This window comes from Bacillus rossius (genome assembly GCF_032445375.1).
Source record: "Bacillus rossius redtenbacheri isolate Brsri chromosome 9 unlocalized genomic scaffold, Brsri_v3 Brsri_v3_scf9_2, whole genome shotgun sequence".
NCBI classification, from domain to species: domain Eukaryota; kingdom Metazoa; phylum Arthropoda; class Insecta; order Phasmatodea; family Bacillidae; genus Bacillus; species Bacillus rossius.
In genome coordinates, this window is record NW_026962013.1 from 818,185 (window position 1) to 844,698 (window position 26,514).

At 43.3% G+C, this 26,514-nt stretch overlaps 2 protein-coding genes across 3 annotated transcripts in view; one reads left to right on the forward strand and one right to left on the reverse strand.

The window, feature by feature from the left end:
- LOC134543249 (2-phosphoxylose phosphatase 1) lies at nt 1–7,589 on the reverse strand. Of its 2 annotated transcripts, none has more exons than XM_063388155.1 (3): nt 7,497–7,589; nt 4,674–4,838; nt 1–3,693 (listed from the first exon to the last, which is right to left on the reverse strand). In XM_063388155.1, exons 2-3 carry the CDS (start codon nt 4,834–4,836, stop codon nt 2,330–2,332), a joined length of 1,527 nt encoding a protein of 508 aa, XP_063244225.1. In that variant the 5' UTR covers nt 4,837–4,838; nt 7,497–7,589; the 3' UTR covers nt 1–2,329. The 2 variants fall into 2 exon arrangements, with proteins under 2 accessions (XP_063244225.1, XP_063244224.1); XM_063388154.1 differs by lacking the exon at nt 7,497–7,589 and adding an exon at nt 4,937–5,433.
- Nucleotides 5,319–26,514, forward strand: part of LOC134543250 (mitochondrial carrier protein Rim2) — a 38,150-nt gene continuing 16,954 nt past the window's right edge. Inside the window, exons 1-3 of the mRNA XM_063388156.1 lie at nt 5,319–5,747; nt 5,917–6,183; nt 17,507–17,685. Coding sequence (XP_063244226.1) covers nt 5,707–5,747; nt 5,917–6,183; nt 17,507–17,685 — 487 coding nt within the window. The 5' untranslated portion in view covers nt 5,319–5,706. The remainder of the gene's footprint in view (nt 5,748–5,916; nt 6,184–17,506; nt 17,686–26,514) is intronic.

Below are 26,514 nucleotides of genomic sequence, written 5' to 3' on the forward strand. Positions count from 1 at the left end.
TTCATAAAAATTGGGTAACTTGTATTTAAGTCAACAAGGAAAAACTATAAGCATATGTTACAGACTTCATTATCTGGAACTCTGAAGGGCAAAGGACCACTTGGTTTGTGAACAGCAGTTTCTACACCAGCAAGAGCTACAAGAACCCAGTAACTCACACACAAGGAATAAGCGTGCACCAGCATATTTGATATTTCCAGTAGCAAGCAAATAAATAAAAAAACTTGTTAAATCTTAGCTTTAAAAGAAGCCTTTGGCTAAATACACAACAAAAAAGCCTATATGCAATGGCCTGAAGTGGATCTGTTCAGAGACAAGACACAACACACAACCTAAATATACTTGGCACTTAACAAAAAGTAACACCACTTCAGCAAAGTTTGGATGATGTGCACCTGAGAGTATTAACTACACCTAACCTACAAGAAAATAAACAAATACAGTAACTTTTATAATAAATAAACCTGGCACTCTCAATGAAATTCTCTTGACACATTTTTTAAGGTACAACACAACAATAATATTGAAGGAACACTGAAAAATTCATCTTGACTAGTTGTGAAACCTGACGAACACATGAGTAATATACCTATTCTAAATAACATTATCACAGATGAAACTATATTACATTATGTATACATGGTACGCAGAACCCCCATTAATGTTTCCCGTGCAGCCTCCGGTTGAAGCTCAGGGGAAGACATTAACTGAAGTTAGTTTGCAATACGTTACGGCTACGGACTTTGAAAGGGGAACTATGTGACAGTATCCGTCTGACTCACCATAATAAAAAGAGGGCTACCTCCATTTAATTAAGGCTGTGAAGATCTTTTACATTTTATGTTTTGTAGGTATTTCCCAAGCAGGATGACAAGAGAAAGTCTCTCTTCATAATACAAAAAGTGTGGAATAAAAGGAGAATAGAAAAAAAAATATTGAATTTACTCATTATCAGTATCATGTATTCAGTGGTGATCTTCATTTCTCTGTTCCTAATGAGATTGTGGGGCAAACTCAAATAGAGACTGTAAAAAATTATATGTGCTCTTAAAACACTCGAAAATACATTGGGTTTGATAAAATTTAACTTAAATTTTACATATAAAGTACACAGATTGAAAACAAACAAATTATGTTTTTTATTGTACGGGGGTGGGGGTAGCGCAAACTGCCATTTTTCCCGGGAGAATCAAGTCTAGATCTACCCGTTCCCAAGCAGTACCTTACCTGCCATTTAACAGCTTGACAATGACAGTGTTATGCATTTGGGACAAAACAGAAATGCAAGGACACTATCGAGACAAAGTTACAGAAATGTCCCTTAAATGACAGCTGGCAACCCTGCATGTCGTACAGAACCTCTGGACACACAAGGTAACATGGACCAGCTTCTACTACGGCAATTGTCAATAATCAATCTGTGATGCACTTCTTGAGAATATCCAACGTAATATTTGCCTAGAAGGCTGACTAATAACTAATGTACAGCCAAATAATAAAAATATTTATTTATAGCTGCTGGTCTGCACATGAGCCACCATTATTATACATTAAAGGAAATAATTTACTCAGTAAAAGGAATGTCTGTTCTAATAACAGAACTCTGCAGTCTTTAAGTAAACTACATGTCTCTTACAGTACTTAAAAAAATTGATACATAATAAATGTATTTTGTCATTCTGTCAATAAATTAAAAAATTAAAAAAAAAAAACAGTTATCAAGAACTCGGCAAATTCATGTAACTTAGCCATTGGTGCACTGAGGCACAACAGTTGTAGCGGTTCCTCCAAACAACATCACTTAAAATGATTAAATGGAACGCATACAGAAACTGGCATTTGAGACGAAGGAAATTTTGTGCTTTGCTACACACGAGATAATGTCATCACAACTTTTTTCCCTATAAAGATTCTACAAACAAATGTGACAATGCATTCACATACTATTAATTTTGCTATCTGTTCAAGAGAAAACTGTCAAAATTAATATACATTTTCAAAAAAATACATGCTAACCGAACAACAATAATAAAAGAATGAGAAAAAAAATATATAAATACACATATACATACATATATATGTAAGCAATCACATCTTTGCCCATCCCAATAAAATATATAGTATATTTTTTTGCAGTACTTAACAATGCTGGGAATTTAAATGATTCTTAAAAAATGTATAGTTGATAAACTTTAGTTCTAAAATTGCTTTCGTTCTAAGTTCCTTTTCTCATAAACATAACCCGAGATAAATTTTTTTGAATAATGAGTTTTGTGCCATGTAAGGTACAATAGTAAATGAATATAAGTATAAAAGTAATTCAAAGTTTCTATGATCTGGTGGCACAAGCGTCCTTGAAGTTGGTTGCGTTGAAGCTGCCGAAGTAGTCGTCGTGCAGGAAGCGTACGATGGACTCTATGGGACAGAGGTAGGTGGCAGACATCTTCCTGAGCACCGGTGCAGACAGGTTGCCCGTGTGCGTGGCGTTCAGCTTGCGCGCCGGCTTCACCAAGATGCTGCCGCTCCCCTTGCAGAACTGCACACGGTCGGTGAGGTCCAGGCCGTCGAACAGCAGCCGGAAGTAGAAGTCGCGGGCCGCGGGGCCCCCCTCCGGTCGGCGCGACGTGGGACGCTGCTCGCGGCCCTTGTACACCTCCAGCACCAGGCGCGCGGCGTAGTGCGGCGCGGCGGTGGCCTCCGACGCCAGCCCCAGCGCCGTGGCCAGGTACTGCAGCGTCTTGTCGTGGCCCGAGTAGACCACCAGGCGCGGCCGCCGCTCCGACACCAGGCGCAGCACGTGAGACACCACGTCGCGCAGCAGGCCGTACGCCCTCAGCAGGCACCAGCGCCTCAGGCTGCCGCTCCTGGCGTGCTGCCGCGCCTCCCACTCCGTGTAGGCCAGCAGCCCCGTCACGTGCTCGGGCCGCACGCACGCCTCCCGGGCCCCGGCGCGCGGCTCCGCGCACGGCAGCTGTGCGCCGTGGCACACGTACGCCAGCAACGCGTCCCTGAGAGCGTGCGGGTCCGAGGAGAGCGCCTTGTCCGGCATCTCGAACACCACCGCCGCCGCGTCGCCGACCAGCTTCACCACCGCGGGGTGCGACCGGAAGTGCCGCGCGCTCTCCAGTTGGAACCTCCTGCGGTACTTCTCGGCGGCCGGGCAGGCACAGTCGTCGAAGCAGAAGGCCAGGCTCTGGCTCTCGCGCAGCACGATCCTCTGCAGGCTCTCCGGAGACAGGAAGGAGTAGAGGAACGCGACGACGCTCTGGAACGTCCGCCGGTAGCGAGTGCTGTACACCACTATGTCTTCGCTCGCGAACGAGCCGTTCGACGTACCTAGCTTCTCCCCGTAGGCCGAGCGAAGTACCTTCCCCGTCTTCAGGAGCTGCGCGATGCCGACGGGGGTGAGCTGTGCGAGCTGACACTCCCCGGTGGCCGGCGGGACCAGTGGGAATCCGTGGAAAGGCCCCAGGAACTGAGGCAGGAAATTAGGAGCCTTGCTGGAAAATGACAAATTCTGTAGGAAATACTCGTAGGAATGAAAGTTGAGGTCCGAATCGAAGTTCTCAGGATTTGCGAAGTCCCCGGCACAATTGACGTTGGATATGTTTCTGATGTGCGACAGGGGCCCCCTGTCGCCATGCCTCAAGAAAACGAAGACGCCTTCCAGCGAGTAGTTACCATGGACCTGACCTGGGAACAGTGCAAACAGTCTGGTGGGCCTTCATGTTCAAAAATATAATGTAATTTAAGAGCATACGTTAACCGCATTATCAAAAGAGCTAAGATTTTAATAAAGGCTAATGGTCGTAACCACAAACTTATCAACATTCTTGCTGCATTTATTAGTTTTAATTTCATAAGAACTTGTCAAATAAATTAGTCACAATTCATTGGTTTAATTTACATGCAATTCCCGCTCAAAGAAATTTTTTTAAGAATTGAAGGTCGAGGCCCTGCACAGTGTGGTTGTTCGTGTCAGGCGGGCGAGGGACATAGCCAGACTGCAAACCAAAGACACACGGGCCAAGGCATCCCACAAGTACCACAGGTGCCAGAGCTGTTCCCTCTGCTGCCCTGTTGGACTGGTGGAGGGCATGCAGTGGCAATGAAGGGATTCATACTCTGAACCGAGCCCGCAGGAAAATACACCTGCCAATGAGGGGCACACACTGAGTCAGCTCTGATGGCACACTGACCAGTCTACAATAAAAAATAGACGAGGCTTGCGCTGGGGTGGCCAGCCATTATATGGCAACAGCAGATTACCAAAATTAAAAAAAAAATCAGCTGGCCAGTTTGTACCTTGAATTGCGTTATTCATATTGACAACAAGCACACTTGGCCAGTTTTCCCCAGCTGCAGTGGAATATAATGATTGACAAATTGTAAGAAGGTGAGCTGTCTGGTTTTCAGTTGTGGCGGGCCACTTCCCAAGCCTGGTCTAATTGGCCGCAGATGGCTTAGTGTGTTGCATTGACAATCTGGTCAACTGTGGTCAGTCGACAGTACTTTGAAAATATCTCTCGACTGGGTGGAAAATGTGCATAGAACATGATTGTCGAATATCCTGTAATTTCATGCTACCATGACTCAAATGAATTCTGCAAATATTAAGTATTTACACACAAAGCTCTTAAGTTAACACTTTACTTGTATAGGAGTAATATTACCTTCGCTTCCAATAGTTATTTCTTCTGGCGGATTACATAACCTAAATATTCTCCGCATTTTTATATCAGGTTTCAAATATTTGGAAAAGCTTCTCATTGGTGTATCATTACTAGTACGTTTCATGGCAGAAACTGGATCTTCATTCCCGATATATTTGTACATGCCTGTAAAAAAAAAACATTAAATGTCACCATGAAACTAGTTCATGCGTTTATGACTTATCTTACTGAACAAAAAGGCAAATATTACAATGAAAACTTACCTGCTACTAAAAGAAAAATCCAAACACTTAAAATTAAATAGCAATATAAAGCTCTATGTTGTGATGACAACTTCATCATCGCCAGAGAAGTCATTGAATTAACCTCATGCAATTTTAACAAGAGCATTTAACATAGACATATAATAAAAACATTGAAGAAATACAATCTGAGGTTAGCTCGTCACACTGGAATACCAATGATTAAAATAAAATTATGGTTATAAAACAAATCAAACATTTCATGTTTGTGAGTTAAATAATCTCACAATTGTATGTAGAGGCTTGTATTTACATACAGAAAATACGTCTGCTAAGATTGAGAACAAATGAATGACGATATGAATGACTGTGAATCTAGTACATCGCTTCCACCCTAGGGAGCATAACGATCGAAGTCATTCCAGAGGCAAGAGCAAAATGGAAGTCTGCTGTAAACAAAGTCACGTGAGAGGGTGTGGAAACACTGACCAATGAACGGCGAGATGTAATGGGCGTAGCCAATCACCTTGTCCGCTGCTCGTGAACTGTACGTGTGTGTGTGGTTGTGTTACGTGATCAATTCCTTCCTACTGCGTTGCGCCTCGCAAGTCGAAACTCGAATCAGATGTGCTCGATGTAGTAGCTGGGAGCGGTTCGTGAAGTGTTCGTGTTGTGCGTTTAGCTTGAGGGAATGTTTACTCAGTGAATGATCACGTAACCGACAAAGTGCATGCGTTCTAGTTCAGAATTGAAACATTATATACGCGCAAGGAAGAAATTAGTTTTTTTCGATGTCGCAGCGTGATACTTTTATTCATCTCGTTGCTGGCGGGTAAGGGCGTGCTGCTATATCTGTGTTGTGATATGTGTGTAATAAACGTAGTGGATTGTGGTGATGTGTGGAAGCTCAGTACCTGCGCAGTGTCTTGGTAAAGTCGTGCAGTGGTGTGTGTGTGTGTGTGTTACCGTGAGTTCTAATGGCGTGCGTTGCACTGTCCCAGGGTGGCCGGCACCGTGGGTGCCATAGTGACCTGCCCCCTGGAGGTGGTGAAGACGCGGCTGCAGTCCTCGCACGGTGGCTTCGTGGTGCTGCCGAGGATAGCCGCCCCCGGGGACGGCAGTCACGTGACGTGTCGCACGATGCCGCCGCCGTGCCAGAGGCGGCGCATCACCACCGTGGCGCCTCGCAGCTCCACCCAGATCCTGGCCATCTCGTCTCTGCAGGGGCCCTCTGGCTCGCAGTCCATGGGACTCGTGCAGTGCCTCAGGTGCGTGTCTGGATCCTGCCGTCTACACTTAGCTTATCACTGCCCAGACAAGTGAACGCATGTCTAAAATCATTCCAAAGGTAGAGAAGATTTGGCCTTTCTGGTCTTTGGCGAACTAAGGGGGGAGGGCGATATACCTTCTCCCCTCTCACGAAAATCCTTAAAAATATATCATTCCCACCAAAATAAAAATAATATGAAAGCAATCAGCGGGGATAAAGTTCTATACCAACCCCCCCCCCCCCCCCCAAAAGGAAATTGAGTATGCTGTTGCCCCTGGATATAATACTTGGTTTGAACAACTGGGATAATACGACTTCCTAAGCAACAAACATGTATTGTACTAGGCCCAGACTCCTGTCTTCCACCCCCAGAATACGATGAACAAGACCCGACAGGCCCGACACATTCAGTAGCCAATGAAATACCAGGTCATCGTTACGTTGAAACGACATAATACGCTCCCCGACGGCCCTTAAGACTTACAATCTATTTCTAATTCCGTCGTGTCGTGTCGCACGACGGAAAGCAAAACAGAAACATTTCAGAACTAAACTTCAAAAATATTTACTTTATTAGTACCTACCTACATAATTTATGCTGAAAAAAGAAGTTTAGTTTTGCGTTTGGGTTCACTTCAAACCTTTGTAGTGGGTCTTCAATTTTTTTTTTAAATTTTACTTTTTAGCTTATCTAACAGCGGATTTACTTTTTGTCCCTTATAGCTTGCTTCCTTGTATCTAAAATGAACTTAATCTCAAGTTGTGCAATAGACGACTAAATGTTTTATTGATAAGCACTTCATCTGTTAACAGAAAATAAAAGGGCCTACATTTTTTTATAGAGAATTCTATACTGGATTTTATGGCTCGGGAAGACTTGCTATAATTAGAATGGTCGTGTTATTGGGACCTACGTTTGGGTACTTTAAACGTTCGTGCTGGAACACTGCATTGAACAAGTAGAGAAAAAAAAATATATATATATATATATTTGACTTGATGTAAGTTTTTGGACATACGCCATTGCTAAGAACTTTTTCTGTTGAAGAAAAACTAATAAATAAAATAAATAAATAAAAATAAAAATAAAAATACTCAAAAAAAGATACAAAAAACACACAAAATTAAGCAAACAATTGCTGTTGTCAACAAGGATATGAACACCACAAAATATTCCGAAACAGGAATATGGTCAGCCCACAAATGATGACAACACAAAAATATTGAAACCCAAAATAATTCAGCACAACAGTTGAAGCGAGACAAAAAAACATGACAAAACGAAAAAACAAACAAATACAATAGTTTTACCTAAACAGAAACAAGCGACGTTTCGGGAACTGCTATCTGCTCCCGTCCTCAGGCAGAGACGCACATGGTACGGAAACACAGGTGCGACTGAGAAGGGGCTGGAAAATGAGGGTATTTATCAGAGAAAGGGCTACATCTTGCTCAGCCAATGACAGACGAGCTGTCTCCCCATTGGCTGTGCACCATGTAGTTAAAGCGGATTGGTTATGGTGGGTTGAGTATTGGCTATTGTTTTGTGCTGCAGGGATGTTTCTCTCTTTATCAAAGGGATACATCCCTGCAGCACAAAACAATAGCCAATACTCAACCCACCATAACCAATCCGCTTTAACTACATGGTGCACAGCCAATGGGGAGACAGCTCGTCTGTCATTGGCTGAGCAAGATGTAGCCCTTTCTCTGATAAATACCCTCATTTTCCAGCCCCTTCTCAGTCGCACCTGTGTTTCCGTACCATGTGCGTCTCTGCCTGAGGACGGGAGCAGATAGCAGTTCCCGAAACGTCGCTTGTTTCTGTTTAGGTAAAACTATTGTATTTGTTTGTTTTTTCGTTTTGTCATGTTTTTTTGTCTCGCTTCAACTGTTGTGCTGAATTATTTTGGGTTTCAATATTTTTGTGTTGTCATCATTTGTGGGCTGACCATATTCCTGTTTCGGAATATTTTGTGGTGTTCATATCCTTGTTGACAACAGCAATTGTTTGCTTAATTTTGTGTGTTTTTTGTATCTTTTTTTGAGTATTTTTATTTTTATTTTTATTTATTTATTTTATTTATTAGTTTTTCTTCAACAGAAAAAGTTCTTAGCAATGGCGTATGTCCAAAAACTTACATCAAGTCATGCACTCCCATTGCACAAATCTTTTAAAGATAATATATATATTTATATATTCAAATTTTATGTTCAGTTTCCCTCCCTTAAAACGTTCATAACGCTGCACGACGCCTTATCAGATTTGTCGAGTCCTGTTCGTTTAGGCATTGTGACAACAGCTTTGTAATACAAGAAATGTACCATTCATGTTAGTTCATCTTTGGGTGATAATTATTTTGGTGTTTTTGTTCCTCCACTTACTTAAGCCGTCGCTTTTTTGCTTCATTTGCCAGCGCTGTTCTAGTTTAGGATCTCGTAACGCGATCATCCAACTTTCACCGGTTTTAACAGATTTCTTTTTCGTGCTGCTTTTGATAATTAATGTTCTTCCCTGAAATATGTGAAAATCACAAAAATTTTATATAACATATAAATTGCCTTTAACACGGAAAAACAAGAAAGTGGAAAGTTGACCAATGCTTGCGTTTTTTGCGTCTTTCTTAATTTATAAACTTGATATAAAATGTGGTTACCTAACTCTTTTCTCATTGGATCTATCTTGTTTAGGTCTGCTGAAACGTTTTACAGTCACAATATTAGAAAATAGAATAGCTGGAGTTAATTTCATATTGTAATTTCTTTTCCTAGACTAATTAAATCTGTAAGTGTACTTGTTTGGGAGGCGTCTGTGTTTGGGAAGACTGTGCGTTTCAGGCCTAAGCACATATTTCTAATCATGCTGGCTTTCAGCCATTCAGAAAGTGTGTGGCAAATCTAAAATTATTTGTTCACGCGCCAAAAACAAGTTGTGATATTTTTTTTTTACCATACTAATAGGCACTTTGAATTTATGTAACAGCAAATTCCTTATTTTTTGTTTGTTTTTAACTAATTATTATAATCACACGCAGCATTTAAGGCCTGTTCTATAACATGGAAACGGAGACAGATCACTTAAACGGAACAGTTGTTTCTACAATAGCGCGCATACTGACTCCTGTGTCTACGGATTAGCTCAGCAACACAGAGCTTCCGTATACGTTATACTGTGTGAGCAATAGAAGCCGAGTACTGGCTGCTGTGGTAGCCATGTTTGTTTATGTTCCAAATACGTTAAAAATAGTTTCAGTTATAGTATATCTAGTGGTCCATATTATTACTTAGCAGTTTATTTTTATTACATGTTATTTTCTCGTGCTGTGATCTTGAAGCATAATATATTTTTTTAAAAAAATTAATATTTCGTAACCTCGAAATGTAATCTCACTGGTTGCCGTTTGTTACGTTTCCGTTCTTGCGAAGCAGCAGACGCGTTAGTGAAATGTTCCTGGAGGTCCGTTTACGTTATCCGTCGTCGGGCCATTATAGACCGGGCCTAATAGCTACTCACCTAATGAATGGCATTGTCCTGCTGAAGTACCCAATTCTCAGCTCGAAGACAGATAACATGCATAAGACTCAATAAATCAGAAGTAAAACAAAAAAAAATAGAAATGTTATAATGAGACGACACAATGAGGCATGATTACGACCGTTGACTGTTGGAGTGTTGGTTCTGTATTACTGTGCCTGCAGAGGACTGGTTTCAATGTTTGATGTACGGTGTAGACTGTAGATAGAGATGGCTCATTGTTCAAGTCTCGTGGCGTGCACACAGCGTGTACAGAGTTGTTGGATAATGTTTGGGTGGCAGTCTGGCAGTAGACGGTAGTGAGAGTAGTATTAAAATGTCATGTGTAGAGTGTAGGTGGCATTACGTAATGACATTACAGGTGTCAGAACTCATGGTGATGCGCGTGTACGATACACACTTGCTCCAAGAGTCTCAGCACACTCTTTACAGAACGAGTCTACCAGAGGGTGACGGGAGCTCTAAATTTTTTTATCATTCCACAGGGACTGGTGCATTTTACGATTCCACAACAATGCAAATGAAGTCACTAATATGGCGTCGCCTATCTCATTGCCACCCCTACATGCACCCCAGTCTTCTTCATGATACCGTGAAGGTTTTTCTTATATTATTACTTCCCATAATTGATTTACAGATATCGCAAATTATACCACACCGGGTGGGACTGCTTCACGATACCGCGAAAATTTTATTGGAAAATGTCTCTCTTTCACCACATTAAATACTAGTCCCTAAAGAACTTAGTTTTAAATTATGTCTACTTTTTGCTTACATAAACCAATATTTAACCTAAATTAAATACGCAACTTTCACCTAACACAAACACGACATATACATAAAACTAAAATACACAAAAACTCGGATCCATTCAACCTCACTTACTTTTATTGTTTTTACTGCAGAGATTCAATACTATCAATTTTTCATTCACTCCAAATACAATTGCTGTTTCTCCATTTCATTTTCTTATCTCGTTAACCGTCGTTGGTCCATTTACTAATACAATCTCGAACCACCCTTTTTTCTCTCTCACTGCACCTTTATAGCAATCTGTTACAAATAATCATCACCTTGCTGTTCACTAGATGCACACATATTCGCTAGATTCTGCTGTTACATTGTAAGCAGTGTCTGCTGCTGTCTGCTGCGCTCGGCATTCTCGTTCCAAATATAAACATTGCAATCCTACATTTTCTAATCTCCGCCTAGCGAGGTGTATTGTTGTGTCTGTGTGCAGAATGATAAGTGCGACGCTCGCTGGTGTTTCTAGTGCGGTATCGCCTCTTTGCGCAAGGCTCTTGAACAGGCGTGCAGTCTAGAGCAACTGTGAGTTTTGAGTGGTAACCATAACATGAAATTGTGGAGAAATGAAGAGAGAGTAAACAATCCGTTATAAGCCATTTTTACTGTTCAAAAAATTTTTATGTAATTCAAAGCTACAATATACGATTCTGTCAACAAACACCCCCAAATGAACTAGATAAATTCAACGTGAATAAGTCATAATATTCGTAGTCAGTATAGTGTTTTCGTGCAATTTTTAGTGAAATTTGTTTTTCAAATATTTTTACATCGAAATATAGATAAAACTATTTTTAGTTTGTATTAATAACACTAAAATGTTCAAATCAACCGAAATATGACATATATAAATCTTAGATATTTGTAAACTATTTTTTATAAGTTTCGAAATTATCATAAATCCATTCTGTTTTAGTAATGTCCACAACCTCCAGTGTTGAAGCTAAATGAATATTAGTTTTATTGTTAAGGAAAACTTTTCTAAGATTTGTTTGTATGTTCGACGTGTACAGCCCCGCAGCGCTCGCATATCCCCGGTCACGCAGTCCTGTTGCTGGTCAGGGCAAGCCCCTTCCCCCCTCCCCTCCCCCACGCTTTACCTGCCCCGACAACACCTCACAACACCACGATTGCAAATACATATTTTGAATCTAATTAAATTGTAAGAAAATAGATTTATTTGCAGTCGTTTCATTTTTATTACTTAGATCCCAAGTTGGATGGTACGCGAAAAATACTGATCTTTAAATTTTTAACTGTATACACGCATGCATAATTCAATACTATTAATGAATTATGTTTTCCAACAATTGCTTTGGTATGGCAGTAGATAAGAGTGCCTGAGGCAGTTAGCGGGGCGTGTCACGTGGGCAGCCAGCGCGGGCCGCAAGTCTGCAGAGACCCCCTGTATCATGAAAGGTTTCAAATATACAGAACGTTTTCAATCAGACATAGTTTTGACATCAAGCCCGTTTTACAGCAGCCCCCCCCCCCCCCCTTCCTCACAACACCAGAAGTACGCCCATGTCTACAACATACACACAGATTAAAATGTTTGTGGGATACTAACAAACAATTGTTTATATACGGTGTAGTGGATATTAACTGGCTGCAGCCAGGGGGGGGGGGGGGTGGTTTTAGGGGTTCAACACCCCCCCCCCCCCCTTAGCACCAAATCTTTAATTAATTTCTTATTCATCACTCAAACAAATTTCATATTAAAATTAATAAAAATTTTACCATTACAATATTTAAATTTAAGTACCGAAAACTGCTAAAATAGCACTATTTTACAGCTTAAAATCCATATTTTTCCGGGGGAGGACCCCCGGACCCACCGCTTTAATACGGGGGGGGGGGGGGGCAGGGCATGCTTCTTAACCTCCCCCCCCCCATACACAAATACTGGCTACGCCACTGGCTGCAACAAAATATTAGTTTGGATTGAATATAAATATTTATGTTGTCAAATAAAAACAAATAGCGAGGAAAGCAATCCTGTTTTTTTTTCTCGGCGTACCTTTCAAGGGACACCTCCAGGTTTTAAAGAGTGTCCAGTGTGAGAACAGCAACATTAGTAGGTAGCGAGGGCTGCTCTCGGGTCGACATCCAGCCCTGGTCCCGGTCGAGGGAGTACAGTCTTGAAACTGCATTGTGCAATCATGTTTTGTTTTTTGCCAAAAATAATTATAAGTATGTAAATTATAAGTATTTAAACCGCTAAAGTTCTCGTTAGCATTAGTGGACGCCATTACTAACCGATGACAATTATTTAGACGTTGATGGAATGTTTGCACTGACGCCGACTTCAAATTTGAAAATTGGCCTGAAACGAAGGCAGATCGCCGCAGTCTGCAGTCCGCTGCAAGGAGGACCTGGCGCACCTCGTGGGCCGCAGTCCCCACGTCCTTGGGCGACGCCAGTCAGCCTCAGTTGCCAGTCATGCGTGTATTTATAGTGCCGGGCTGCCGGCCTAGGCGCCGTGCCAGTCACAAACTGCACGCTACAGTCATTAGTAGCGTCCCACAGACCACAGCCCGCATACCTTTCAGCCCTTGATGTGTGTACCTGTGGCAATATTTTACAAATGTAGTTCAAATGTTTGTAATGAAGTGCATCGTTTAAAAGCTTCCCCCTCTTTTTTTTCTTTGTAGTATACACTTTCTCGTCAATTCTCCGCTTTTGTCTCGTTGCTCGTCTAATGTCTCGCTGTAGCTCGCAGGTGCCTTATACTCGAATGTGCCCGTAAGCGTTAAGGTAAGCGGTGGGTTAGAGATTATCGGTATTATCAATAAAATAAATAACACCTAGCCCCTGTTGGTAAAAAAGGTGAATAATAAAGAAAGTAAAATTTTGGCAAAGTAAATTTTAAAGTTACGTGAAAACATAGAATTTTAATATTTTTGCAATAATTTTACGTTTGATTAATGTGCTGACCTAACCTAACCAAACTCAACTTGCACTTAATTCTCAATAGCCGATGTTCTAAATTATGTATTATCCCTCATTTCTTCAAGGATAGTTTAGAATCTAGATGCTAGTGAAATTTTATTGCAGTCCTTCAATGTTGCGACTGGGGAAGAAATCGAAACACATTTGTAAATACGCCTGTTTCAAAACAAACACTTGGTATATCCCGCGGGTTTCTTGCGCCTGTGTACACATTATCGTTTGCCAACAACTGACCTTGGCATGCTTCCGGTTTGCCTGTTATTTTTATCTAACTCTTGGTCATCCCGACATTAAACGAAGATTTACATCTCGTCTGTTGTTACCTGCTTTCAATGCTTTACGCTTTCCTCGTGAATAAAACACTTTGGCTTCGAACTGGAAATCGCGGCCAATTCCGACAACAAGGCTTTTGCGATGTACGGTTTTTGTTTATCTTTTGCGACGTCTCAATCAATTATGCTCATTGGATTGCGAGGCTAAAATCATAATGTGCCCGGGGGGGGGGGGGGATTTCTAAACCAAACTATACTTGCTTATGTAAGAGGCACGTGCATTATTCAAAACTCTTGGGCCATTGGTTCAAATCCCATCTTAAATAATCAAAATCAAGCATTGTTGATTGTCTCCATGGCAACGGGCGTTTGCAACCCAATGCGATCTATCGGCACTCGAAGAAAACTCACCAATGAGAAGGGAGAAGGTTTTACATGACCGTGTGGCGGACATAGAGAAATAATACACACTCACTGATAGTATCTCTATTTCCTACCTTCTATGATTTTCTATTATAAGTAAGAATTAACCTCTTTTTCACTCCCTTGATGGAATTTCATAATTATATGTAGCCTTTGTCTTATTCCAGAGTATGAGCTAGCTGTGTGCCAAATTTCACTCAAATCTGAGCGGTTCTGGCTTAAAAGAATAATAATAAAAAAAGAAATGATTGATTCCCACAATACTTTCATCCCCTATTTCACCCCCTACAAATTTAATTTTCGCGATAAAAAGTAGTCCATGCCCTTCTCCAAGGTCCAATCTATTTCTAAACAAAAATTCATCAAAATTGGTTCAGTGGTTTAGGCGTCAAAAGGTGACAGGCAGACAGTTATTTTCGCATTTATAATATTAGCATGGATATAAAAATTATCCTCGATTGTGCCGAGTTGAAGGTAAAGAGTTAAGTGCCGCTCGATGTGTGGAGTCACTCATTGTAGTAAATGGGCTTATGTCACGCGTCAGTCTTCTGGCTCGCCTTGTAATTCACGAAGTAACCTTACACGTGGAAACTGGTTTCTCTCCAGCACCCAGTCATTGAACCTTTAACGCTGATTCCTGACATGTTTCCAACGTTGAGAATTACCGATAGAGATTGCAAAAATCTACCAAAATGACAATGGTTCGAACTGTTCACTGACTTTCCTCGAGTATTCGGAGCTGTTCAGTGCGCAGGTAGGTCGTGGCGCGTGGCGCGTGGTCGGGGCACGACCGATGTGTGGAGGATCCTGATCCTGCAGGATCGCTCCTTCACGCGCCCTCGTGGCTGGCACTGTCCAATTATTAACTCGTGCGCATAGAAACAGGATGGGGAAACATTTGTATCACTGCCGAAGACGCATTTCATATTTGTTTTAACGTGGAATTAACTGGGATGTCCTTTCACGGCTGGTTCTCGCCCGCGTGGTAAGGCGGCATCGGCGAAGGAAACAGCAGCACGTGGCGTGAACAGTCGGCAGGCAGACCAGTTGAAGTGGCGGGGCGGGCGTATTTACCTCAAAATAAAATAAAAAAGTTTTTTTTTTTTTTTTTAACTTTAACTGTTTCCATAGGAAACAAAAGGGACACGACTTAGGAAAAAGAATTGAACACTGCTGTGAGTATTTAGCTACAAATTTTCTAACAATAGCAGCTTGCTCCTTGCTTTTCCCACTTCGGAAGGGGTAGGGAACCCACGAGTAAGAACTAGGACTAGGTAGTATTTTGGGGGTGAATTGTGTTTTGGTACAAGGAACTACACTGTGCCTGGTTAGGACGAGATGTACCTGTTCATCGTAATTAGACCACATTCCTTACAACGTAAAAACGTAAGGTTAATTACATTAATACAATACAAAAGCATTGAAAAAAAACCTATAAAAAATATACAGCAAAGAACTCTAGGAAGGTGTTATATTTTTCTCAGAACGATGCCATTGAGCTATATTTGAGCACGCGATAGGTCAGGCCATGCAGGTTGTAGTTGTGACCGGATCCATTACAGTCGGGCGTCTGAAACCAGCATGCGGCGGATTGTTCTATGTTATTGAACAAGTGTAAAATCTAACAAAGTGATTTAATAGGTCCGGCATTGTTGTAGTGTACTGGAGGAGGGGCGGGTGTTTGCGCTGGACGACCTTCACACGACCTTGGGGGAGCCACGCCACTGCGCAGCGCCGCTGGCCCCCTCCCCCCTCCTCCCCTCTCCTCATCCTGCTTCACGGCAGTGCGCATCGTGACGTTACGTTGTAACTGCGTATACGGATTGTTACAAGTCGGTTCACCTTCCTGAGGGAAATTCATTTAATTTAGGCTGTATTTTTTTTTTTTTTAATTCATTTCAGTAGGCAGGTTTGATAGTTTTTACGATTCAATTATATAAAAAGGGTGTTGTGTGTAAATTCGATTTAAGGACGATAATTTTACGTGATAACGTCATAAGAAAACATTTATGAATAATTGCATACTTTTTAATTTGCAAATATTATTTAAAGTTTATGCAAATTTAATTTAAATAATTTGTTTAAATATAATCACGAACAATTAGTTAAAAAGCCCGCCTTAACCTGTTTGATATTATAGAAGATTTTCTCGCACGGTGGTTGGCCGGTTCTTGCACGCTCGGCTCCGGCGGAACGTGACAATTTTTCGTGCGTGCAACCGGCGTTCATCGATTCATAAGACGTTATCACGTCAAAATCCAAACAAATTGACCATACTAAATGTGTAAAATAAAGGAGATGTGATTGATGAAAGCGCCAGTGTAGCCAACCTCCGAAGAGAAGCTGGTGGAACAGGTTCCTGTGACGTCGCGCTACTTCACAGCCCGAGTCGGTCGGCGACATGGACGCCAGTCTCGTCCGAACACGTGTCACGTCAACTATAAAGTATTTGTATTTCCGTCGTCACTGAAGGGAGCGCGGGAGTTGATTTGACCGGTGCATCGGTAATACAATTATTACTCGGCTTTTTTGGGGGGTTCATGTTCTAAATTCGTTTGGCAAATGTGTTAAACCATTTAATCTTAAAAGTTTTTTCGGATTAAATATTAGATTTTGATGAAACAAATATTATTTTTTGTACGTACAGGCTAGTTGTAAACAAGTTTTAAACATCGCTGGGTGTCATAGCTGCGGTTATAATGGCAATTCATATGCTGCATCACATCTAGTTGGTTGTCTGTCCACCGCAAGCCCTCAGTAGTGCGGTGTTGTGTTGCTGTCGCAGCGCCGAGTTGCAGCCTCGCTATTGGGGGACTGGCCAGGTTGGCACACTGTTCGCAATAGCCGGCCATAAAACAAATGTACAGTTTTATTTTATGGCTGTTCACAACTCATTAGTTTCACCTGATACAGTAGCATAGCACAGGCGAGAGAGGCAGGAAGTGACAATAGCTCACTAGCGCGCGGGCTGCTGGCCACGTGCTGCAGCTAGTGGAGGGGAGAGGGTTCTTGTCGCCGTATCTGCTGCAGTCCAGCTGCTGCGTCAAGGCGGGACACACACCACCAGGATCAGATTCTCGTGTCGCCTTCCTGGCTGTTCGACAGTGTTTATTAATCCGAAAAATAACTTTAGTTTTGGTCACCAGAGTATTTCCATGAATTGAAAACAACTTTGATTCGTGTGGTGTTTTTTTTTTTCCTTAATTCACACTATGTAATTTAAGAGATTTACAGTCATTAAAAAAACAAAAGGTTACAAAAAGATAAGGACTAGCTCGTGGTCTCGTGGTTTGAAAGCGGGGCCGCAGGTGTGACGATGCAACAATGTGTCGCAGGCACATCGTGGAGCACGAGGGCCCGCGCGCGCTCTTCAAGGGCCTGGGGCCCAACCTGGTGGGCGTGGCCCCGTCGCGCGCCATCTACTTCTGCGCCTACTCCAAGTCCAAGGCCTTCTTCAACTCCGTGCTGTCCCCGGACACGGCCCTGGTGCACGTGTGCTCCGCGTCCTGCGCAGGTACGCCGGCCGCCCCGCAACAATGCCATGTGGGTTCTGTGTTCCTCGCTAGGCAGTCGCCTTCTTCCTGGTCTGAACACTAGCACCTGCGAGGTAGCACATGAGATACTGGTCAGAACACTAGCACCTGCGAGGTAGCACATGAGATACTGGTCAGAACACTAGGACCTGTGATGTGGCACATCAGAAACGGGCCCGAATTTGTTGGGACAGGAGCAACCGTACTTTTTGTGACAGTAGCGGATCCAGAGCTGGGCTAAGGTGCTCAAGCCCCCTCCAAAAGCATCTGGGTCCACTACTGTTTTAGTGTTTGCCTTGATAAAGCCTAGCCTCAGCTGGGTCAAGCCCCTCCCAAACCAAAATCCTAGATCCGCCACTGCGATCGACCGACGTTGTTTTCCAATATTCGGATTACGTGACCTAAATGTCAGTTAAAGGGGATATAGTGGAAAGTAGACGTGAAATGGCTGAGGGGTCCAATTCCAGAAATATGAATGAAATAGGAGAATGTCTATGTGTATGATCGGCTCGACAGATCCAGGTTTGTGAGCGAAAAAGGGTTCCTTAATTAGTTTCTTTACGTTGGCGATACTGCTTGCTGCATGTCCGCTCGCTCCTACCACTACCTCGCATGCCCGTCTGTCCAAGGGGAGTATAAGTTAACAGAGATTTCGATTTCACTCTCAGATTAAAAATTATTCTTTTTTTTCTCTCTCTGAAATAGGTCATTAATTATTCTCACACTACCAACCACATACCATTTAAAAAAAATTAGTTTTATCCCGAACTGTATCAAAATCTAGGTTCCCCTTAGCAATCTTTGGGTTCAGGATCCATTGCTTTATAATACATTTATACTTTTGATTAAATATTGTCTAATTTGTATTTGTGTCTTAATATTCCATTACATCATTTAAGGATTTTTATAAGATTATATTAGAGATGGAAGGTGGTTATCGTTTGTGATCTAATACGATGTTAGGTTAATCTAGTTGTTTCATAATACATGGCTATCTTTGGCTCGTAAAATCGCGATATTAATGTACATTAATGCCCATATAATGCAATACACACAAATTGGCTTTATTTGATGTGGTAGCAACAATCAACGCAAATACGCAAATTGGAATGTGCCTTCAAGAGTCAACTGATAATTCAAACACACATGGTTACACAAAATTAACATAAATGTTGGTATTTAGACTTTAAAAAATGTTGTACCGAGGCCTCCCGATTCCTTTACATTTATGTGCTACACATTATTAAATAGTTATGCATCGTATATATTATTTTTAATATACACATTAGACAGGCATATGAAAAACACAACGATCAACTAACGAGCGCGATTTGAACAAAACAATGACTCCAACCTGACGGTGTAAAATTTTTTGATTCACGTCATAATTTAAAAAAAAGTTAGTGGTTTCCTCAACACTAAAATGGTGTGCGAGTTCAAATAATTATATTAAGAAATTAAAATCACAGATCGTTCACGTGACATTATTAAAAATTATTTATAATTCAGCACTGAATATGAATTACATTCTGATGTTGGTATAGATGGAATCATTAGTGTACAATAAGCGCGTCGTAGACCCTATCTAGTGACAGTCCGTGTACTTGTGTGCGCGGGAAGCTGGCCGCTAGCGCTCCTGGCGGCCGACCTGGAACCTCCGGCGAACTGCGTGGGCAGCGGCACGTACGCACGGCGCTGGCCGAATATACCCGAGCAGACCAGAACAAGGGCGCCCATATGAAAGTTTGGAGGGGGGGAGGGAACCATCACAAATGACTATAAATGGCCTTAAAGGACTCAAAATTTGCCCTAAATGCTCACGAACACCTATTTTGTTTCTTTGCCTGAAAACTGGGGAGCCACGGACCCACCCTGCCCATAGGTATGGGCGCCCTTGGACCCGAACATACCCGAGCGATAGAATTGCAACAGTTCATTGCATTTTTCTACCCTATCTAACCAGTCTTGCTTCTTGGTTTCAAGCATCTAAACGTGCGACAACCAACCCTCCCGAAATAAAAACTATATAATTTTTGCGGGAATTTCAATATTTACGGTCCCCCGGTCCCCACCTACCTAGACACACGGTGTGCACAGCTTCAGGGGAAACCACTGCAAGGTATAAAAATTTAATGTGTGTACGAAAATGCATTTAAAATTGCGCTGACGGATTATGAATAGTTTTGTTTCGTTATTTTGAACTGAATTTTTATGACCGTGAAAATGCAAAAAACGCATGTTTTCAGAATAATTTCTAGGCATACGGTAAGGATTCTTGAAATCACTCAAGGGACTTACACCATTATCCTCTGAAATCTCATAGTTGCCCTATGCACGACGAGAAGTCTGCGCGCAGTTCACAGCCTTGCGCTTAGAGGCGATACCGCGCTAGTAGCACCAGCGAGCGTCGCACTTATCATCCCGCCTCGCTCCGCTGACTATGCAGGCAGCCTTAAATCACGATTTTTTCAAGTGAAACCTTTTTGGGCACGATGGGAGTAACATTTCCAGGCCGAATTTAAATGCAACGTGTTCAGAACGGCCGAGTGGGTCTGGTGTTCCCAGCTGGCCTCTGCGTGCCGCCTGTCACGTGCGCCGCTCCAGCCATAAGGCTCACCTCTCCGGAGCAGCGCGCGCCCGCTCGCCCTTATCGCCAGGCCTCGCAGGCCACCACCGCCGTGCCTTTTCATTTGCTCAGTGGGCATGTGCGACGGAAAACCACGTTTATTTTATATTCCTTGGCGTTTGAAGTGCTCTCAGCGATGTGCGCCCAGAGTAGAGTAGGAAGCCATTTTGACGGGGCTAGAGAATTATTTTTATCCATCAGTAGGGACCGGAAAAATTCGCGGGTTCAATGACCTGTAGGATGAACTCCATATTTGTACGTACACTCGGTCAAATGCCACCCACTCATTGGCTGCTGTCTTGAGAGACGTTTCAACGTAGCAGCCTGTGATTCGATAAAGCTTTGGTCGGTTGTTTCTCATTGGTCCAGAGTCATCCAGGTGAGTTGTGAGCCAATAGCAGAGGCAGCACTGAGGTATAAATATTTGTATTTTAGCCTGTCAGGAAATGAATTCGTGAATTTTTCCGGTCTCTATCTATCAGGCATATCGTGGCAAATATTTGTCGAGAATTTACAGTGAATAGGTGTAATTCCTTAATAAAAATTATTTAATGCTATTATTTATAAAAACATTTCTAGCAATTAATTTAAATTAAAAATATCTCGGTAGAATTGTTACTTAAAATTTCACATAGGTAACACGAATTAATTTATATGTTAAACATGTGTTCACATATGACTGGTCATATGTCACTGGGTAATCATTTGGAAGTTGGCATGTCGGATGCATCGCGAAATCTAATTGGCTGAATGAACAGTAAGATATCCGTTGTGAACCGACCTGGCTCGCTGCGTGTCGCAGGCCAGGCGGCTGTTTGTTCGCACGTGGACAAGCGGTGGCACGTCTGGCCCCGCCCTCCTGTGACGTCACACCGGCCTCGGGACAGTTGGCAAGCCTGCCCGGCGCCGGGGAGTTCCCAGCCCCGTCTGCACTCGCCATGCGTCCCGGTTCCCGTACCCAAGCTGCGTCGTGCGATCGGAATTTGTACCACCCTCAGCAAACAAGTTTCATTCCAAAAACTTTTTTTTTTGTGTTTTATATTTTCTGGCTCTTTGGTGACTTCTTCAGGAAAAAGTATATTCGGACATGACAGTTTTCCGTGGGACAGTGTGACGTCATCCACACTAGCGCAAGGGCACGGAGTGGCGTGAATAAGCGTCGCTGTTCTGGGTGCTTCGGGTGTCGGGTCGGCCCGAGATGACGCGACGTCACAGCCGCTCTCGTCGGTTCGAGAAGGACGCCACGGGTATATAAGCGACGACGTCGGCCTCTGCGGGAGTTACGAGAGTTCCGCGAGTGAAGGGAAGTGCCAAGTCTGCGAAGAGGGTGAGAGACCCCCTCGAGAGTGGCGCGACGCGGAGTGACTGGATCGAGAGAGTGCGACAGAGTGGCGCGAGACTGTGTGTGTGGACAGGCGCGGGGTGAGGGGCGAACCACTGTCGAGCCTGGCTCCAGTGAGGAGTGCGAACTGCGGAACTTGACAGACATTGAGTGACTTGCGAATATACAATTTTAATTTTAATTGATTGGTGATCAGACATTTTGAAGTACAATTATTTATCAGTAATGTATCTTCTAGCGGGCCACACAGACTGGTAATTATTATCTGTAACTATTACACTTCGTCTTTCAATTATGCATAAATACAAGCGACTTTTCTCTCTGGAGCCATCACAGTAAATTGAAAGTCAGTGTAAAACGAAAACATTCTGCAAAACACGCTTTCGCTATTGTTATCCGCCACGTGTTATGATGATCACTGTCACGGGCCTAGCGGCGCGTTCCCACGCGCTGATAGCGTGGAGTGGAGGCTTACAGCGTGTTATCTCCCCGCCGTATCGGAGCTTGCTGCTCGCAATACTGATCAAACATCTTAGCTCTCGGTGTACGGCATTTTGTGGGAGGAATTTCGTGACGGCGACGGAGTCAAGGAACGGAAACGTGTGACAACCACGGTGCTGCCATCTGCGGTGGATGGCGCGAACCGAAGTTCACAAAGACAAATAACATTCCTTGTCGAAATTCAGGGCCGAAACCGGTTTAGTATTTTGTCAAGTTTTTTTATCGCTTATCGGAGCCGTTTCGTTTTATAGTTTAAAATTTCCGTCTGCTTATCAAATGATTCCACAGTCGACGTATCTGCTCCAGCGGCGGGTGCGGAAACTACGTGTGATTCGCGTCCGGAAATGTGGTTGAAAAAAAAAAACAATTTAGCATATATTTATCACGCTCGGCATTGTTTTAAAGAATTCTACGTTAAATTTCGTTTCCGATTTTTTTTTTATTATGTGTATTTGAAACGTGAGAACACGTGGATAATTTTCTTGTTACCGAGGTTAGATGTAGCACATCTCTGGCGAGTACTGAAAGGCTAGCTTTTCTGACGTGATAACGTCTTATAAATCCATGAACGCCGGCTGCACGCACGAAAAAATTGTCACGTTCCGCCTGAGCCGAGCGTGCAAGAACCGGCCAACCACCGTGCGAGAAAACTTCTATAATATCAAACAGGTTAAGGCGGGCTTTTTAACTAATTGGTCGTGATTATATTTAAACAAATTATTTAAATTAAATTTGCAAAAACTGTAAATAATATTTGAAAATTTAAAAGTATTCAATTTTTCATCAATGTTTTCTTATGACGTTATCACGTAAAATTATCGTCCGTAAACCGACTTTACAGGCAAACCCCTGTTATATCGCACAGCTCGGGAATCACAGGATGAGGAGAGAGCTTCGGACAGTCACAGAGGTGAAGACACTGCGCAGTGCGGTGCAGTCGTCCGCTGGAAATATTCGGTTCTTTGTTACATCTTGTTGGCGGTAGCTTGTCGGGACTTGTTAACACCAGGCCGTCGTGCCGGCGCTAAGTGGGGTGCTCTGTGTGCTCTGCTGTTAGTATCGCGAGTGTACCTGCTGACCGGATAGCGCCGGTTTCTCCTTCCGTCGCTCTTCCATCCCAATTATATGCTACCAACGGTCAGTGGTTATCACTCTTCAGACTTGTTTTGATGTTGTACGTGTTGTATTAGCATACCCTCGGGAAAATTCAGAGCCTTGACTGAATTGTTTGGACATGAGCAGTGTTGTTTATACAAAACATGTGAACGACCTGCTACAAACAACAAGTGACTGCCGTGCTTCAAAACTGCGAGTTCGCCAAGCTTGTGACGGGCCGACGGGGGATTGGCTGCAGGTCACGTGACTAGCGTGCTGGTGAAAGCCGGGAATACTGATCGCCAGCTCGGAGCGCTGCACGTAAAGGCGACACTGCATTGGGCGCGCGGGCGATAGTCGCCTCTAGCGGTGTTGACCGCGAGGCCGGCGGAACTCCTGGTGCAGGCGACGAGGCCAGCTGTCCTAGTGTACAGCTCGCCTCTGTTGTCCCCTCGCCTCAGCTGTCCCCTCACGAGGTCCGGCAGACCCCGAGAGGACACGTGAAGCTCTCTGTCTGCCCACAACTACTGACAGAAAAACTCTGACGTGGGGGTTCAAATCAAAAGTACATATTTGGTTTAGAATGTTAATTCAATTACTTGACGACTAAATGCTTAGTAATATAATTTACCATCGTCTAGCTTGTTGAAAGGAATTATTGATTTAACAATAATTTTGCAGCCAAATCTAACCGCAATTAAGTTCTGTGACGTCAATGCCACAAATCACATTGGTGTCCATTTTCCCTGCGTTTAAACAGAACCCTCTGTTGCTAATGAAAAAAGATTGTGCCCTAAATCTTGCCAAACATGAAGCATTTTAATAGACAAAATAAACATTATATACTTTAGTCACGTCGTGATCTAACAGCCTGTCGGCCGCATGGCGCCTGCGTTTCGAACTCCTGAGGACCTAGTGACGCATGGTTCTCGGCCGACATGGCGATGTTCCATTGTTTGCAATCCGACAGGAGCCCTCGCAGTGTCACATCTGCTGTAGTAGTATGCTGTACGATTCAGAGAAACATGGCGTGGAAGTGGATGAAAGCACCGAGTAACCGACTGCAAGTCCTTCGGGAGACACATTGCACGAGGACTCCTGTTGTGGACGGTCTCCACCCCGGCTCCAGGAGTTGCACCCACGCTGCAATACTCCAGACGAGCCGCTAACATCTCTGTGCAGTGCTGACTGTTTCCAGCGGGTTACATTTCACATTCGCCATTTCGTTACAACTATATTGATTTCGATAGTCCGGGCATGGCCGTGGTCCCAAATTCGCACCATCGTTTAAAAAACATTTGTAAAATGGTTCCCTCGACACTGCAATGTTTTACGAGTCAATAATCATATTACGGAGATGCAATTTCATATTGTTGAGAAGTGACATTATGAAACATAGTTATAATTCAGCTGCGAGTATGAATGGCACTGAAGAACAGATGGCGCACGCGACGCGCCATGTTTGTGACCGGCCGCATGTCTGACGACCAGCAGGGCGTGGCAGAGGGAGGGGAGACGCCAGGAATAGCCGCGCCGTGGCGCCTGGCGTCTTGCCGCCAGTCCGGGCAGGCCCGGTCGCACGCCAACTCCGCGCTCGGGGAAAAATTCCTATTTTGTTACTGTCGGAACTGCTATAAAATATTTTCTGATGAATGCACGTTAAATAGAAATCCTTGTATTTCTTCTCCGGGCCGTCATGTCCCACAGTGTCTATGGCCGGCCAATCACGTAGCAGCTGTTGTGGACCGGCGAGAGAACGCAGTCCGTTCATTGGTTTTGCATTGCTAATTCTGTAAATAGTTCGAACCCACGTGTTTCTTCGCTCGGGAATTATGATCCCGACGTGACACACAAATACAAACGCCCAAAATCGCTTCTCGCCCACCGTGGTGGCGCGCGATTGGCCGAGCAGCCGGCCAATCACAGCCGCGCTGCGCTAATTTCCCCCCCCCCCTAACCTAACTAAAAACTAAGTGTATTTTGGAGGGGTCTGGGTTAGGGAGAGACTCTAAGTGCGTCTCTACGCTCTAGTCATGCAGGGTTTAAGCCATGCGGGAGAGGGAGCATGCATCATGTGCTGGGAGGGGGATTGGCCAGCCACGGCAGCGATTGCCCTAGCTGCGCATTACAGACGTGGTGGTGGATAGTCGCTTCACTGGAGACAGTCTAGTGCCAGCAGCTGCGCGGTCAAGGTCCTCACTGCTGTGACTAACGCTCGTACTCGTATTTGCTTTGCAAATCAGCCGACTGTGCGGTATTTATAGGCAACCTAACAACCTGAAAGTCGTCAACGTTGCGAAAGTAAATGTTGGCAACCTCGATATTTTTTATTGTGGCCGTAAGATGTTGGGAATATTCTCCATAAATGTTCAAGATTATCGTTTTTGCAATACGGAACAAACAAAACTCCATGTTAAAATGCTTTATATTTGTTTCAAAAATTAAAAAAAAAAAAAAAAATAGCCGAAAAGTATGGTACTGGAAACAACAACAGTAACTCAGTTTAAATTGCGACAAATGCACACGTGCACACGTGTGCACATTTCCACATGACAGCCATGCTTATTTCATTGCTACCAAGATAACTCAACATTGTCAACAATTATACCATTGTGCTCGATACCATAAATTCTGAACTAAGAATGTTTGTAATAATGACCCTTTTTTTTAAATCATTATTTTCAAGCAATCTCTGTTTTCTTGATATAAAACGTAATTGTTGATGTTGGCATCACTCAACCGCACATATATTGTCGTGGCCTTATTCCGCCATGTTCCTCCTGTGGTAGTCAAGGAGTCGCCTCGTTGCATCACCTCTCAGGTTTACTATCTCGCGGCGATACGTCATGTGACTGGTCTACAATGGTCTACTATCCTTCTGCCACTGTTGACAGCGGTGTTTAACATCCTCACATCGGGGATTGCGTGATTCTTGACACGAAAGAAAATTTTCTTGAAGTAATAGTTTCAATCAAATCCTTACGAACATCCACACTATCATAGTTCATTTTTCTAGCAATATTTGTTCGTAAGCAAACATAATGATTTGTTTAGTTATTGTCCAGTTGGGGAATGGGTAATTGTTTTGAGCACTGCGATGTCACTACCGCACCGTGCGACAGCCGACCTGGCGAAATAAAAATAGACTACTTCATGAGGGAGCCTTTTTAAAGGGGCAATGCCGTCCACTCAGGCTCCAAGGCAGTCGCGTACTGGCCGGCCTCAGCGTCACGTGACACGCCCCAT

Bases quoted from the DNA above. Each gene is read 5' to 3' on its own strand.
- LOC134543249 (XM_063388154.1), bottom strand. From the start codon at position 5,063: ATGCTCTTGTTAAAATTGCATGAGGTTAATTCAATGACTTCTCTGGCG. The intron at 4,839-4,936 runs GTAAGTTTTCAT...TTTTTTTTACAG, and splicing joins GATTTTTCTTTTAGTAGCAG to GCATGTACAAATATATCGGG. The intron at 3,694-4,673 runs GTAATATTACTC...CACTGTTCCCAG, and splicing joins AATAACTATTGGAAGCGAAG to GTCAGGTCCATGGTAACTAC.